The sequence below is a fragment of the Danio aesculapii genome, chromosome 4 (assembly GCF_903798145.1).
Source record: "Danio aesculapii chromosome 4, fDanAes4.1, whole genome shotgun sequence".
Taxonomy (NCBI): Eukaryota; Metazoa; Chordata; class Actinopteri; order Cypriniformes; family Danionidae; genus Danio; species Danio aesculapii.
In genome coordinates, this window is record NC_079438.1 from 4,322,770 (window position 1) to 4,340,864 (window position 18,095).

The 18,095-nt window shown below is 41.6% G+C and overlaps 1 protein-coding gene across 3 annotated transcripts in view; it reads left to right on the plus strand.

The window, feature by feature from the left end:
* The window catches only part of LOC130221936 (gastrula zinc finger protein XlCGF57.1-like), a 21,908-nt gene extending 7,602 nt beyond the window's left edge, over positions 1 to 14,306 (plus strand). The window contains exons 1-5 of one of the 3 annotated variants that reach the window (XM_056454518.1): positions 996 to 1,081; positions 1,181 to 1,336; positions 7,520 to 8,134; positions 12,410 to 13,160; positions 13,354 to 14,306. In XM_056454518.1, coding sequence (XP_056310493.1) covers positions 1,252 to 1,336; positions 7,520 to 8,134; positions 12,410 to 13,113 — 1,404 coding nt within the window. In that variant the 5' untranslated portion in view covers positions 996 to 1,081; positions 1,181 to 1,251 and the 3' untranslated portion in view covers positions 13,114 to 13,160; positions 13,354 to 14,306. Of the gene's footprint in view, positions 1 to 995; positions 1,082 to 1,180; positions 1,337 to 7,519; positions 8,135 to 12,409 lie in introns of those variants that run through there. The other 2 variants (XM_056454516.1, XM_056454519.1) reach the window with 2 other exon arrangements.
* The last annotated feature ends 3,789 nt before the right edge of the window (positions 14,307 to 18,095 follow it).

An 18,095-nucleotide genomic window follows, 5' to 3' on the forward strand; every position in this document is an offset into this window, starting at 1 on the left:
TTTTAGGCGAGGATGTAGTTGTTCAGATTGGAACTATGCAGTTTATTTATAAGGATAGTATTTATTTTGAGTATTTATCGTTAATCTTGTCTTTATCTAACGACTCTTCGGTCTTTTGTATCTTTCAGTTAACGTATCACAGCGTCAGTACACTGCTTCAACCTTTCGCTTTCACGCATGTGCTTAGTAATTTTAGTGAAAACCTCAGATACTGTTTGTTGTTTGGTGTTGATCTTGCACCTTTTTTACAGACCAAGTTTATCAACGCCATTATAACGACATGGGTCACTCTGCCTATTCATGCCAGAGTCCCGCTAAAAGTGATCGCCAGGTGATAATTTGTGTTTACCTATTTATTTATGATTTGTTTATGGGTAAAACAAAGACCATGCGGGTCAGGTAGTTGAAACTGTAGGCTACAAATAATTAATTCGTTATGACTTAATTAGCTATTCATAAATAATTAATTCACCTCCGCCTATGACGACGATGCCATCTTCCATCGCGATGTTTCACATTAGACATCGTACGATGCCAAATTGGTCGACGTCGCCGACGTTCCACCACAAGATGGCGACAGAGACCACATCATAAGTCAGACTTTGCTTCAGCGAATAGCAGTATAGTCTAAACAACATACATTTTCACAGATTATCATAAACTTACCTACTGTGCTTATGCAAGAGGTTGATCTGCTGAAAATTCTCACACGCGCTAAATATAGAGCTGTATTTGATTTACAACACTGTAAACTTGACATCGCAAGTCAGTCATCAAATTAATAATTAAAAAGCGTCCTGACTACCATGTGATTGTAGATTGTCCAACCGAACAATTGTTACCTGATTGTGAGGTTAACAGTGGTGTGTGATCTACTAATATATGATCTATCGAATGTTTATTATTACAATCTTATCAAGTAATTAAATACTAAAAATCTAATACATCCAGATGATTTAAGGCTATTAACTCTCACTCTGCGATTTTAAAGTTGCTGGTCAAAAGAATGAAAACTCAATGAGAAGGAGGAGCACGATTAATAAAAGCCTCTTCAAGCTGACTGCAAATGTTTACATGGAGTGTAAATATAAATCACACATCACAAAATATTAATGTCTCCTATAACATGGCTTAGTACATTTGTAGAGCTAGTTTTTAATGTTGTTTTTCCACCTACCAGGTGATTTAAAGCCATAAACGACTGACTCCCTCGCATCACCAGGAGCTGTTTGGGGGAAAAAAACGTTAAAGATGGCGTTTATTAAAGAGGAAAGTGAACATCTGCGGATTACAGAAGTGTTCACGCTGAATCATGAAGATCCTGGGGAACAAACAGGTTGGATTTCAGAGATATCATCATCAATGTAATAGATTTAAACATCTACAAGGCTGAAATAAACAGCGCTGATGCAGCAGAAGTTTGATAAGGCAACTTAAAGCAGATATTATTTTAGCAGTGCAAATCAGTCAACTGAGTTTATTCATTGTTACAACACCTTTGAGGTTAGTCTAGGGCAGGGGTGTCAAACTCCACAGCCCTGCACAGTTAAGCTGCTGTCACACTTGACTTTTCCTCCCATAGACTTCCATTCAAACGCACGCGAATGCGTCAGACCGGAAACGCAGGGTCATGCGTCAAGTTTCGCATGTTGCTGCAGTGCAAAGTTCAAGCTTGGTGAACTCTGACCTGCGAAATCGCATCACTTGACTGTGGAGACCAATCGAGGATCAAAACAGGACCTCTCTGGACAGAAATTTAAAACATGGAGCAATCGCTCACTTTTTAATGTCTAATCATCTTATTTAATCCCGCCCCTTTTCGCAGCGCCGCATGACAGAATTTCGCACACACAAAGCCCAGTGTGACCGTAGCTTTACCTGTAGGTTTTAAACAAGCCTGAAGGACTCAATTAGTCTGATCAGGTGTGTTTAACTAGGGTTGGAACTAAATTGTGCAGCGCTGCGTTCCTCCAGGAACTGAGTTTGACACCTTTGTTCTAGGGTAAAAGAGATATCAATTAAGGTGTGGCTGCTTTACCATGTGATGGTATGCCAATCGGTACTGAAATTTAAAAAACGTCCATTTCCTGCTTACATTAGTTGTTTACCTAGTAAATTTTTAAGATTTAATATTATGGTTCTTCTTAGTGTGCCATTTTAGGTTCAGTTCAGATTTTTTACTATAATGTGTTAAAAAGTGTCATTTAGGGGGCGTGTACACAGCTCGCTGTTTTAGGGGTGTTACAACCTCCTGGCTCAAGGAAGTAGCAACAAAACCAAATAAATATCCAAACCAGAAATTCAAATCAACTTAAATATATTTCATCAAAAATTAAGTGAAATAATAAATATAAAGAAAAGAAAACAAAAAAAGAGGGTTGAAGAGGGAAGGATGAACACCCGCAGTCCTGTTCTCTTGGTCTTTATCCAAACGCACATCAGAGGTAACTCTCCGCACCTGGTCCAAACTTAATCACGGCAAAACACCGCACCTGTTCGACACTCCAGAAGAATACCAGATCATGGAACACCTCCATCTAGTGGACGCTATTTAACAGAACCTTACGACCGTCACAAGGGGCGTGTTGCTTCACATGAAAATTAGTTTCGACTTCCCGCCCAACTTAACAAAAGGGCGGAGCCAAGAGCTCCCCTGCTCTGTGTTTGGCAACAGACAGGCAGACAGAGAGAAGCTACATGACTGAGAGGACTAGCATTCAGCCGTACATGTGCGACTCGGACACAAATCAAGCAGAGACTACAAAATCCTTTGTGTCTTTGTATAGTTTTACAGCCTACTGAGCTTGTACACCGAGACTAATAACCACGCACACTGAATTAACTTGACTGAGGCGATAACTAAAGGGCATCACACACTGGATGCGTCGCTCAGAGCCACGGCACAGCAGGCGCACACATTCGCATGTTATTTAAAATGAAACTATTCAGATGGTGCGGCAGAAATATGAACAGTGTCCTGAGTCGTGGCTGGGCGCCGCGAACAGCCGCCGACTTGTGGTGCCGGTGTGTGTACCCTGATAGAAACCTATGTTTAGAATTATAAAATGCATGGCGCTTTGCGTCGCCGAGCTGCGCGTTGCCTCACGTGCGCGCCCCTATAATGGAAATAACGAACTTGCCTTAAGCAGGTCGCACTTCCAGCTGCACCTTGTTAAGATGACAGGGCGCTTCTGTGGCCGCAGGAAATGCTAACGGCTGAAGTTTAGGGAAGACGCAATGAGAAGTACATGTTTGCAAACCCACTTAAAGTTACAAACAATGGCGAATGTTGATCATGTGTTGAGCCCAATGAGCCTTACATCTAAAAATAGAGCAAGGGTGTTCCTTAGGTGACATCGCTTTGACTCACACGCTGAAAATGGCGGACGTAAAACAACAAACTGAGGATATGGTAATAATAACGCGCCTGTCAATCAATATTGGTGCACTCCTACGTCAGGTTACGGACGGTCTCAAAACCGCTCCAATTGGTCCACTGTTTTTATGTTGTTAAATTGAAGAAAAAAAGAGGACTGGGTGTGTTTATATCACCCCAATATGACGGTCTAAACACCATACCTACACATATGTCTGTCGTAGATTTTTCACCATAGGTGCCCTTTAAGTGTGTTGAGCACGTTCTTAAACAGAAATGACTGTGACTGGCCGTGAAGGTCATCAGTTCACCGAACTCACCGCTGTATACTGAGTGTAACTACAGACACAGGAACACTAGAGCATTTTAAAGCCACAAAGATCAGCTGGTCTGTTTATAAGCTGACATACGAGCGATCCGCTGATGAATCGACTGATCTTCACGGCTTTAAAACACTCCAGTGTTCCTGTATCTGTAGTTACACTCAGTAAACAGCGGTGAGTTCGGTGAACTGATTACCTTCATGGCCAATCACAGTCATTTCTGTTGAGCACGTGAACACAATGGCAGTTCAGTGCTGTTTAAGAAGGCGCTCAACCGCCCTCAGATGTTTGCAGGAAATGGACTTTTTTAAAATTCCAGTATCGATTGGTACCAAATTCCAGTATCGTGGCAATTCTAATACACAGATACATACGCTCATACATATCTGTTTATGTGCACCCTTGGAGCTTTCAGAACGTCACCTGCTCAAAGCCACTGAAGCTAATGAACCACCTCTTCATATTAGACGCTTGGAATTGTCTCTCCAGTATGCATTGAAAATAAAGACAAATGAACACAACCCTGCGTTTAAACCTATCTTCCAACCTCAATCTCTGGATTCGTATGAGGCAAGACCCAGCGATATTCGACCATTCGCCGTACGGATCAGAACACACATAAAAAACCTGAATGTAAATCTTGATTCCATCCACCAGACTCTCATTTGCCTGGTCCCACCATGGAGGTTAAATAAGTTACATGTTAATCTGGATCTGAGCAAGCATAAAAAGGCTGATACTTTTCCACATGCATATCAACAAGCAGTTGCTGACATAAATCTGTATCCTACTCATAAACCGATATACACAGATAGATCAAAAAAGGACAGTCATGTTTCTGCAGCAGTTGTAATGGCTCAATCACACCACGGCGTTCGCATTCTCGATCAAAGCTCCATTTTTACAGCAGAAGCAAAGGCTCTCTTTTTAGCTCTGGAACACATTGAAAATGCTGAAAACACAATTGTATTATTTTTTCGGACTCGAAATACTGTCGACAAACATTGAATTCTTTTAAATTTGAGCACTCTATTATTATTGACATTTTTATCAAAGTAAATGAACTACAGAGAAAGCTTTATAACATAGTCTTCTGCTGGATCCCAGGACATGCTGGATTTATAGGAAATGAGCAAGCTGCCAAAACAACCCTAACAGGAAAGCTAAAGGAGTGCAAAATCCCACCTTCAGATCTAAAACCACTGATAAAAGACTATATTCTTAGCAAATGGCAAACAGAATGGGATCAGTGCCCAGAAAATAAACTTTAAAAAAATTTTACCTCAAGACACGATGAGATTGTTTCAAGAGTTCACACTTAGCTGATGATTCATCAAAAGCTTGTTTAGCATGCTGTCCACGGAGAGAGCCCCGAGCTCAAGGGATCCTCGAGCCCGGGGCTTCCTCCCGTTTGCAGAGCGAGAGGGGAGCCTGAGCTCGGTGGATCTCAGAACTACCCGTCTGCAGTAGCTAAGGGAACACGTGAGGAAAAAAGGGGGCTAGACAAATGCTTGATTGGTATGCATGATGTATATATTTGGATGGTGGGAGGAAACCGGAGAACCCGGGGAAAACCCACGCGGACACGGGGAGAATATACGAACTCCTCACAGAAACACCTACCGACCTGGCAGGACCAGGGCTGGCAGTGTTCTTGCTGTGGGGCTAACAGTGCTAACCACTGAGTCTCCGTGCCGCCCGATCTATAGTGAAGGAGGAGAATGGGGAGGAAGAGGGGGTTTCTTCCAAACGAAGATAAAGTGGACTAAAGACTGTGGTTATTTATAGTAGCTTATGGCTCATGTGATTGGATGATACTGATTAGCTTAATACGAGACCGGCTGCGATAAATCATAAGCACGTGATCCTCTCGAAATTAGTTTATGAATAAACCCCACTTATAGAAGATGCCGCATTGGACACACAAGACTCATTGGCCGCATTGGACACACATTTACTTAAAGGAGAAGAACCACCAAAATGTCAAATATTGCAAAAGTAACCAAACTGTTAAACATATACCTGTGGAATGCCCTATTTTTAATGTCATCAGACAGCAATTTTTATCCCGACACACTTGAAATGAAATATTTTTAAATGCGAATCTAAAATTTTACAATTTTGATCAAAAGTAAACCTTAAAAAAACTTTTTTAGATTTTATTTTATATATTATCATCATTATTACCATTATTATTTATATATATATATATATTTATTTTACCCTCTGTATTATTTATTGCTGTTGGTGACTTTTAATTGTTAGAATATTTTTTTATAACTTTAGAAAAGTTGTATTTATAAAATGGGGTAAATTTGATCTTTTTATTTTTGCCATAGAAGCTGAAATGGCAATAAACTCAATTCTCTCTGTTTATGTGCGCATATGCACATTTTGCTCCAAGGAGACCCAGAGTTCCCATAATTTATTCAGGACGTGTGTTAGGGCTTCTCCTACCGTAATATAACTAAAACACAGATAGCCTTACAAAATTCACCAATGCTGGTGAAGCATGGTCTCTTAATTGAAGACTTATCTCATCAATGTTGAGGAAAGAGTTAAGCAGCTGAGTGCTCATTAAAGGGCACATAGTTGACCTCTTTTTTTAGGATTTAATATTAATATTATGGTGGTTCTGAGTGTGCCAGTTTAGGTTCAGTTCAAATTTTTTTTATTATAATGTGTTAAAAAGTGTCATGTTGGGGGCGTGTCCACAGTTCGCTGATTTAGGGGTGTGTTGCTTCATATGTAGACTAGTTTCGGTTTCCTGCCCAACGTAACAAGGGGGCGGGGCCATGAGCTCACCCGTTATGCGTTTGCAACACAGACAGGCAGAGTGAGAGAAGGAGCAGGAGTGAGATGATCAGAATTCAGTCGTACATGTACGACTCGGACACAGACCAAGCAGAGAGTACAAAATCATTTGTGTCTTTGTACAGTTTTACAGCCAACTGTGTGCTAGTTTCAAGTGCCGAGCTTGTACACAGAAACTAATAACCACGCACACTGAATTAACTTTGACTGAGGCACCGGATGCGCCGCTCGAAGCCGCGACACGGCACACCAGACACTCTCTGTGGCGCACCAGAAACATGAAGTGTCCCGAATCGTCGCGCCACGCATTTTTGAATTCTAAGGTTTCTGCAGCGGTCCGCGGCGCCCAGCCGTCGACTTGAGTGTACCCTGATAGAAACCGATGTTTAGAATTCTAAAACGCATGCTAGTTAAGATCACAGGGAGCTTCTGGGATCGCGAGAAATGCAAACGGCTGAAGTATAAGGTAGACTCAATGAGAAGTACACATGTTTGCAAACCTACCTAAAGATACAACCAATAATTCCGATTAGAGCGATAATGTGGAGAATATTGCTCTTGTGTTGAGCCCAATGAGCCTTGCATCTAAAAATAGAGCTAGCATGTTCCTTTAGTGATATTGCTTCAACTCACGCTGAAAATGGCGGATGTGAATCAACAAACTGAGGATTTGATGACACGCCTGTCAATCAATATTGGTGTGCGGGGGGACCGCACTCCTACGTCAAGTAGCGGTCGATTTGAAAACAGCTCCAATTGGTCCACCGTTTTTTATGTTGTTAAATTGAAAAAAAGGCACTGGGTGTGCTTATATCACCCCAATATGACGTTCTATACACCATACATGCACGTATGTCTGTCCAAACAGCTTGAAAAGTATATTTTTTACCATAGGTGCCCTTTAAAGCTAACATGCATGTTGTTGGTTTTGATGCCTACATGCTATTATATTGATCTTCAAGTCTGTTGCTTTGTGTGTTTAAACTTTTTTATTTGTTTGCTTCAGGTTGGATGGTGCTAAAAGAAGAGACTGGAGAACTTAATGGAATAGAGGAAATGGATCAGTATAAGAGACGAGATTTACAAACTGATGAAAAATCCACAGGAGATCAGGAAACCGAATATAAATTCAAGTGCTGTCACTGTGGGAAGCATTTAAGACATAGACAAAACCTTGAAATCCACATGAGCGTTCACACTGGAGAGAAGCCGTTCACCTGCAAGCAGTGCGGGAAGTGTTTTTCTCTAAATCAAAACCTTCAATCTCACATGAGAGTTCACACCGGCGGGAAAGATCTTACCTGCCACCAGTGTGGAAAGTGTTTCACTCGATTCCAAAACCTTAAAGTTCACATGAGAATTCACACTGGTCTGAAGCCGTTTACCTGCCCAAAATGTGGAAAGGGTTTCAGTCAAAAGGCACACGTTATAGACCACATGAGAGTTCACACTGGAGAGAAGCCTTTCATCTGCCAAAAGTGTGGAAAGGGTTTCACTCAGAAGCAAAACCTTCATGTTCACATGAGAATTCACACTGGAGAGAAACTTTTTAATTGCCAACAATGTGATAATAGTTTTACGCAGATAAACAGCCTGGATAACCACATGAGAACTCACAAAGGTTAGAAATCTTTCACCTGTCAGTAGTGGAAAAGCTTCCCTGCTAAACCAAAACACACAAATGTGGTGTGGTTAAAGTGTTACACATGAAAACTAACTTGGGTTGATTACATTTTCATGTGTAACACTTTAATCAAGAAGCACTGAACTGTAGAAGACGCCGTTTTGTATAATACTTATGGGTTGATTTTACCTTTATGGCCCGTTTCCACTGAGAGGTACAGTACGGTACGGTACAGGTCGATACGGGTTACCTTTATCAAGCTTGCGTTTCCACTGCCGTGTTTCAGATGACGTCATTTTTACTCGAGGAAATGTCACAGTAAAGCCGTACAGGTCGTTCACATATCATATGAGAAACATTTCTCACAAAACAGATGCTTTACACACATAAATACTTGTGTGTAAATGTTCATTACTAACCTTTCTATGAACATGAGTCGATTATAACTGCAGATCAATTATACTGACAGCACGTGTAGCCTCTGTTAGAAAAGAATTCCGGCATTCAGAGTTCATAATGGTCCGAAAGGTGATAATAATAGTTAAACATGGCAGTTTGTTCATGTTTTAGGTTGCTGAAGCATCATTTGCTGCTGTTTTTGCTTTGTTTTCTTTGTTTTTTTTCGCGCTTCACTCTCGCATTTGTCTCTTTCTGAAAGGATTGGATATCAGAGCGCTTCAATGATCACGAGAACGTTATTAACATGAAAAGGTTCGTTTTTTTAAATATAGACACGCGGCAAGCTCTCTTGAGAAACCACTCGCACTTTTAGATGGGCTCGTAAAACAACAACAGGACACGGCAGATTTTGTTCTTCTTGGCTTTGTGGCTGTTCATCAAGACGACGACAAGGTTTGTTTGAGCTTGGGTCCGCTGTGGCTTGTTATTATATGTAGATATTATTACGGTGTAATGTCTCGGCTGTGTTTTTAAAAATGCTGCTTCCTTTGTTTTCATTCTGCTTCTGCGAGTGACGTATCTCTTTAAACCAATAGCGTTTAGCTGCGCGTCTAGCTTCGCCTAATGGTACCCTTTCGAAAGGGTGACCAAAAAGTGGTACGGTACGGTTCGCTTTTAGGGACCCTTTGACAGTGGAAACAGCCATAAAAGTGTACCGTACTGTATCGTACCACTCAGTGGAAATGGGCCATTAGTTTATTCAATCCTAAAGAAGAAGGAGGAACCTGGTCACTTCATGCTTTTTTTCTGGTTGGATAGCAATCTGATCATGAAAAGTACAGGTGTACACCCCCCTGAAACACATTCAAGAAGGACATAAACCTGATCACTCAAACCACTTCAGGAGGTGGTCCAGGACTACGGCTAATTTAGTTTATTCAGTTCACCTAAAGCACATGTGTTTGGACTGTTTGGGAAACTGGAGCACCCGGAGGAAACCCACGCCAACACTGGAAGAACATGCAAACTCCACACAGAAGTGCCAACTGACCCAGCTGGGACTCGAACCAGCGACCTTCTTGCTGACAGTGCTAACCACTGAGCCATCCTTGACAGTTAAGGATGTTTGTGATTTGTTTTACTGCGCCACAAGTGAAGTACAAAGCCTCCTGTAGCCTAAAATCATTTGTACGTCGAATGAGATATAAATGGTTTATAGCAGGGGTCACCAATCTCGTTCCTGGAGGTCTGGCGCCCTGCAGGGTTTAGCTCCCACTTGCCTCAACACACATGCCTGGGTGTTTCAAGTATACCTAGTAAGACCTTGATTAGTTTGTTCAGGTGTGTTTGATTAGGGTTGGAGCTAAAAACTGCAGGATACCGGACCTCCAGGACCAAGATTGGTGATCCCTGGTTTAAAGGGTTGTTGTGAGACTGGAATTCGATACCAATCGGTACTGAACTTTTACAAGCGTCCATTTCCCTAGAACATTTGGGCACTGCACGTTTTTAAACGGCACTGATTTGCCATTGTGTTCACGTGCTCAACAAAAATGACTGTGATCGGCCATGAGGATTTTTGCTTCACTGAACTCACCGCTGTTTACTGAGTATAACCACAGATACAATGGCAATTCAGTGCTGTTTAAGAAAGTGCTCCACAGCGCCCAAATGTTCTAGGGAAACGAACGCTTGTAAAATTTCAGTACAGATTGGTATCGAATTCCAGTTTTGTGACAACCCTAGTGGTGTATGATTCTAAATTTTACTCCTGTTCAGTTGGGGGCATTTACTGAGGAATTGGAAGGAATATTGTTCTCATTCCTCGTGGTTAAAAGCCTGCTAGTAGTATTGTAATATAATGGTTAGAGAGTTGGATTGCAATCCAAAGGTCACATGTTTGAGTCCTGGAACCAATATGGATTGTTGATGGACATGTCCACCTCAATACCACAGCTGAGGTGATTCCATTGAACAAGGCACCAAAGCCCCAACTGCTCTTCGGGTGTATGTGTTTAAGTCGCTTTGGATAAAAGCTTCAGCTAAATGCATAAATGTAAATGTCATCATTTAACCTCCGGCGCCTTTTCACAAGTACATATAAATCTGGCATTCAACTGGACCTTCTTTATACAAGACATTGCACATAGATGTCACTGTTAAACTTTTGCACACACTTCTGATCACTTCAGCATTACTTTCGACATGTCTTTTAGACGCAATCTGTGCTCTGTCTTCCACACACTTCTCCTCTACCTTTACATCCTCTCTTCCCTCACCCACCAAGTTCTTACTTCTGGATGTTAGTAGAGAAACAGAAATGTTCTGTTCCATTTTAACAACCTGCCTAGATGATATCTGTCCTCTCGCCACCAGGCAAATGTGCACTACTCCCTCTATCCCCTGGCTTTGTCTGTCTAACACAGGGGTCACCAATCTCATTTTTGGAGGGCTGTTGTCCTGCAAGGTTTAGCTCCAACTTGCCTCAACACATCTGCCTGGGTGTTTCAAGTATACCTAGTAAGACCTTGATTAGCTCATTCAGGTGTGTTTGGTTAGGGCTGGAGCTAAAATCTGCAGGGCGCCGGCCCTCCAGGAACAAGTTTGGTGACCCTGGTCTAACACCTCTGCGAGGCTGGAACTGGAACTCTACTCTGCTGGTTGGAGTCTTACCTCATCGGCAGATCTTTTAGGGTTGCCTGGAAATGAGAGTTATCTAAAGCACATCACATGGTCATAGGGATACCTCAGGGATCTGTGCTTGGTCCCATTCTATTTTTAATTTACACCACATTACTAGGGACCACCATCCAATCACATGGCTTCTGTTATCATTAATTACTTCATCCATCCGATCCTACATAACCAGCTGTCCTTCAAAGAACATGTCAACATCAGAAAGAGCAGACCCTTCCTGATCGATCATTCTGTACAACGTCTAGTCCAAGATCGTCATTTCTAGGTTGGACTATTGAAATGATCTTTTGGCTGTTCTTGCATTCTTGAACTTCTACAGATGATCCAAAACACTGCAGCTCGTCTGGTCTTCAGTGAGTCCATGTAACACCTCTCTTTATCTCTCTGCATTAGTTACCATTTGAAGCTCAGATCAAGTTCAAATCATTGATGCTTGCTTACAGAACAGCCACTGGCTCTGCACCCTCTTGAAAGTCAACATCCCCTCCAGGAGCCTACTATTGCTAAGTGAGTGGCCTTGTGGTACAATCACAGAAACGCTCTATATTATTTTCCGGACTCTTTTCCTTCAATGTTCCTCTCTGGTGAAATGATCTTCCCATTCCCAGATGGACTGCTGATTCTCTGGTATCATTCAAACACTCATCCCTCCCACAAATCCCTGAGCATTTAATTGGAAAGAAAATTCTCCTCACCCTAGCTCTTGTAACTTTCATCACTAACAGTTCCCTTGTATGAGTAGCGCTTCTCGGTTGTATTGCCTCTTGTTGAAATGCTGAATACCTCCTAAGTTGTAAGTCACTTTGGACAAAAGTGTCTGCTAAATGACAAAATGCAAACGTTTCTGTAAAATAAATAAATATGGTTTATCTAATGCTTTACTCGGTGTAACCTAGTTTAATATGCAAATAGTGTGGGATTTGAAGATGAATTTATGTGGCCAAATGTAAATGGAATCGTTTTCACTAATTAAATAGCTATCTGATCAGAGAAAACATAGGATGTGACCGGGTGTAAACAGGCTTAAAGTGATGAGTTCAAAAGAAGACATTTTGGGATTACAGATAACGTTTTTTTAAGCAGCTGAGTGCTTATTAAAGCTAGCATGCATGTTGTTGGTATTGATGCCTAAATGCTATTATTAATGCCTATATGTTCTTTTTTTGTCGACTTCAGGTCTAATGGTGCTGAAAGAAGAGACTCGAGAACTTAAGGAAATGGAGGAAGTAGATCAGCATAAGAAACACAGTTTAAGGACTGATAAAAAATCCACAAAAGGAATTCAGGAAACCAAAACCTATATGTGCTGTCATTGTGGAAAGGGTTTCTGTCATGAAAAGAACCTTGAAATCCACATGGGAGTTCACACTGGAGATAAGCTGTTCACCTGCAAACAATGTGGACAGGGTTTCAATCAAATTCAAAACCTTGAAGTCCACATGAGAACTCACACTGGCCAGAAGCCGTTTACTTGCCAAAAATGTGGAAAGGGTTTCAGTCAAATTCAGAACCTTGAAGTTCACATGAGAACTCACACTGGCCAGAAGCCGTTTACTTGCCAAAGATGTGAAAAGGGTTTTAGTCAAAAAGCACATCTTATGGACCACATGAGAGTTCACACTGGAGAGAAGCCTTTCATTTGTTACAAGTGTGGAAAGGGTTTCTCTCAAAAGCAAAACCTTCAAGTTCACATGAACCTTCACACCGGAGAGAAACGTTTTAATTGCCAACAATGTCAGAAAAGTTTCTCTGTAAAACACGCTCTTATAATGCACATGAGAGTTCACACTGGAGAAAAACCTTACACTTGCTCTGGATGTGGAAAGGCTTTTAAACAGAAAAGCAGCCTTAATAGCCACAATAAAACTCACAAACATTAGAGACCTTTCACCTGGCAACTGTGGAAAAAGTGTCCCTGCAAAACAAGGTTATTGTTTTCATGTGTAACACTTTTACCACACCAAACTTGTGTTGTTTTATTGTTAAGGAAAGAGCTGGAACTGTCAGAATCTAGAAAAATGATTGATATCGTGTCATTGATATGCAAAGATTTTCAATCTCTCAACTGAAATTTATGAAGTGATTCAGGACAAAATCTACCTTCAAAATTCTACCTTCAGATCTCAAACATGACATATCATGCTCTCTAAAGCCCTGTGTGACTTCAGCCACGATTAGATCGTCTCAGACAAATTTGGGAAATCCCATAAGAAACCAAGAATCGGTAGGAGGGCAGAATCTGATTATGCAATCAGCATGGCAACTTCAAACCACTCATTCGGGCTGATTCTTAATATGCATTCTTCAGCGATCTTGCGTCCTCATGTTCTCGTGTAACGTCATCAACCATGAAAGTTCAGTTCCAAAACTCAAGACCACAAGAACGGAGGACACGTGAAGGTTTCTGGATGTGTTCTTGATATTGAGGATGCGTGGATGCAGACTTGAGTGGAAAACTCGCTGGAGAAGTCCCAGAAGTCATTGCAGCTGAATAAAGGAGGTGGAAAGCACAGCATTCTATACCTGTTTATTATTGAATTTCACAAATATAACTTATTTACCTAAGGAATTTCCCTAAATAAGACGATGAAAGTAAACATTGACATGATAATCTTAATAAAGGCAAAACCACATTAAGGGTGTTTATTTGCTTAAATTTATATTGAAAAACTGTTTTATTTGTATTGAGCAAAGAACAGTCAGGTACGTACATATTGGGACATCGACACAACTTTTAAATTTTTGGCTCTATACAACAACACAATGGATTTAAAATAAAAGAAATGTGCTTTAACTGCAGACTTTCAGCTTTAATTTGATGGTATTTACATCCAAACATCCAAATCAGGTAAACGGTGTAGGAATTATAACAGTTTGCATATGTTCTTCCCACTTGTTAAGGGACCTAAAGTAATGGGACAATTGGCTTCTCAGCTGTTCCATGGCCAGGTGTGAATTGTTAGAATGTGTCGATGTCCCAATATTTATGGACCTGACTATATTTGTAAGGTTTTATGCATGATATATATATTGAAAAGGGGGAAAACAATAAATTGTTGTATGAATGCTGTAATGTTTCAATAGTTTTCCGTTACAAATATCTGATGGTGATGTGACCATCTGGAAGAATGCAGTGTCTCGTTTCTCAAAGGATGTGTTCTGTGTTCGTTCCGAGGTGACCTGGCAAGAACGGACTCCACAAGAACACAAGTATGTTCTCTGCATTCTTGGAATTAAGAAACAGTCTAACATTGACAACTGAGGTCTTACCGCACAGGTTACCAAACTTGGTCCAAGAGGGCCGGTGTCACTGTAGAGTAGGGGTTCTTAACCCTTTTGCTGGAGATCTACCTTCCTGCAGAGTTAAGCTACAAATCAAACACAACTGAGAAGGATCTGAAAGAGCACTTGGTAATTAAAGAAAGGTGTGTTTGATCAAGGTTGCAGGAAGGTATATCTCCAGGAATAGTGCTGAACACCCCTGCTGTAGAGTTTATCTCCAACTTGCTTCAACACACCTGCCTGCAAGTTTCAAGTACACCTGGTAAGACCTTTATCAGGTGTGTTTGACTAGGGTTGAAGCTAAACTCTGGAAGATGTTTGGAGACCCCTGTCTTACTATGTGACATGGGAATCGTGTTTATGCAGTCTGACATGCTACAAACATTTGGGATTTTTTTAAAATAGCAGTGTGAGCCTGGATTAACAGAAAATCAGGGATGACATTAGAAATAATTTGATCAAAGAAGCCAACTTGAAGCTTAAAAGATGATTAAAATCTCTACAATCTACACCTGAAACCCCAACTTTGGGTAAAATATGGCCAAAACCCAGAACGGGGACTCTATACTGCTCAGTGAGCGCCGTCTTTCAGATTAGACATTAAACCAAGGTCCTGACTCAGGTCGTTAAAAATCCCAGAATTTCCTTCGAAAAGAGTAGGGGCATCCTGGCCAATTCTGCCCACTGGCCTCTGTCCATCATGGCCTCCTAACCCTCCCTATATCCTAATTGGCTTCGTCACTCTCTCCTCTCCACCAATCAGCAGGTGTGCGGTCTGGCGCAAAATGGCTGCCGTCGCGTCATCCAGATAGATGCTGCACACTGGTGGTGGATGAGGAGATTCCGGCCAATGTGTAAAGCGTTTTGAGTGCCCAGAAAAGTGCTATATAAATATAAGGAATTATTATTATTACTACTGAGGCACGTTTTTGTTTTTCTTTCTTTAGTACTGTCTCACCGTGCCGCCCGCAGCAAGATGCCGCCACGGCATTCATTTATAACTTAAGTATTCACAGCCTTTGCTCAATAGTTTATTGATGCACCTTTGGCAGCAATTACAGCCTCAAGTCTTTTTTAATATAATGCCACAAGCTTGGCACACCTGCCTTTGGGAATTTTGCCCATTCCTCTTTGTAGTACCTCTCAAGCTCTATCAGGTTGGATGGGAAGTGACGGTGTACAGTCATTGTCAGATCTTTCCAGAGATGTTCAATAGGATTTAGGTCTGGGCTTTGGCTGGGCCACTCATGAACATTCACCAAATTGTTGCAAAGCCACTCCATTAATATTTTGGCTGTGTTTTTTGGGTCATTGTCCTGCTGAAAGATGAACCGTCGCCCCAGTCTGAGGTCAAGAGCACTCTGAAGCAGTTTTTCATTTAGGATGTCTCTGTAAATTGCTGCATTCATGTTTTCCTCTATCCTGACTAGTCTTCCAGTTCCTGCTGCTGAAAAACCTCCCCACAGCATGATGCTGCCACCACCATGCTTCACTGTAGTGATGGTATTAGCCTGATGATGAGCGGTGTCTGGTTTTCTCCAAATGTAACGCCTGGAATTCACTCTTAAGAGTTAAGTCTCATCAGACCAGAGAATTTAGTTTCTTATGGTTTGAGAGTCCTTCAGATGCCTTTTGGCCAATTCCAGGCAGGGAGTGGCTTCCGTCTGGCCACTCTACAATACAGGTCTGATTGGTGGATTGCTGCACAGAAGGTTCTCCTCTCTCCACAGAAGAACGTTGAAGCTCAGACAGAGTGATCATTGGGTTAGTGATCACCTCCCTGACTAAGGCCCTTCTCCCCCGATCACACAGCTTAGATGGTCGGCCAGCTCTAGGAAGAGTCCTGGTGGTTACAAACATCTTCCACTTATGGATGATGGAGGTCACTGTGCTCATTGGAACTTTTAGAGCAGCAGAAATGCTTCTGTAACCCCCCCCCCCCCCCCCCCCCCCCCCCCCCCCCTTATGGTTTGAGAGTCCTTCAGATGCCTTTTGGCCAATTCCAGGCAGGGAGTGGCTTCCGTCTGGCCACTCTACAATACAGGTCTGATTGGTGGATTGCTGCACAGAAGGTTCTCCTCTCTCCACAGAAGAACGTTGAAGCTCAGACAGAGTGATCATTGGGTTAGTGATCACCTCCCTGACTAAGGCCCTTCTCCCCCGATCACACAGCTTAGATGGTCGGCCAGCTCTAGGAAGAGTCCTGGTGGTTACAAACATCTTCCACTTATGGATGATGGAGGTCACTGTGCTCATTGGAACTTTTAGAGCAGCAGAAATGCTTCTGTAACCCCCCCCCCCCCCCCCCCCAGCCTTCCTGTCCCGGAGGTCTACAGACAATTCCTTTGTCTACATGCTTGGTTTGTGCTTTGACATGCACTGTCAACCCTGGGACCTTATATAGACAGGTGTATGCCTTTTCAAACCATGTCTGATCAACTGAATTGACCACAGGTGAACTCCAATGAAGCTGCTGAAACATCTCAATAATGATCAGTGGAAACAAAACGTACCTGAGCTTAATTTAGAGCTTCACATACATGTGATTTTTCAGTTGTTTTATTTGTAATAAATTTGCAACAATTTGCAAAAACTCGTTTTTCACATTGTCATTATGGGGGACTGTATGTAGAATATTTAGGAAATAAATGAATTTAATCCATTTTAGAATAAGGCTGTAACATGAAAAAGGGGAAAATGTGAGGCGCTATGAATACTTTCCGAATGCACTCTAAATTGATTTCTTTGTTCTGTACAGCACTTTAGTTCCACATGTGGTGTTAAAAGTGCTTAATAAATAAATTATGTAAAAAAAAAATCACCATCAGTCTATATGCACAGAAACACAGGTTATTGTTGTCATGTGCGTCTGAGCAATCATGAAAGGTGTGTTGTCATCAGAGCTCACGCATCCTCTCTGGGGAAAGATTTACAGAAAACATGAAATTAGAATTTTCCTACTTGATAATAATGTCTAAACACCACCTGAAAGCTGACCTGCAAACTTAAGGTAGAATGAACAGCCCTGAGACGCATCATTTGTGTTGTTTAATTTGTTTATTTGAGTGGTAGTTCATTCCGATTGACATTTGAAGCTGACAAGATGCGCCAACCCTGTTTATTTTAGATGAAATATGAAATATTCATTGTGTTCACCAGTGCTCAACAGAAATGACTGTGATTGGCCGTGAAGGTCATCAGTTCATCAAACTCACTGCTGTTTACTGTGTGTAACCACAGATACAGGGACACTAGAGCATGTGAAAATCGCAATTCATGAGCGGATTGCTCAGATGTCTGCTTATATACAAACCAGCTGATCGACGTGACTTTAAAATGCTCCAGTGTCTCTGTATTTGTGGTCACACTCAGTAAACAGCGGTGAGTTCGGTGAACTGATGACCTTCACAGCCAATCACAGTCATTTCTGTTGTGCACTGGTGAACACAATGGCAAATCAGTGCTGTTTAATCTGCTGTTCTGTCACACAGAACTGAACAATCTTATCGATAACATTTTTAAATAAATGATCATGACATGATCTACCAGTAATTGTGTAAATGTGGCAGTATGATTAAAT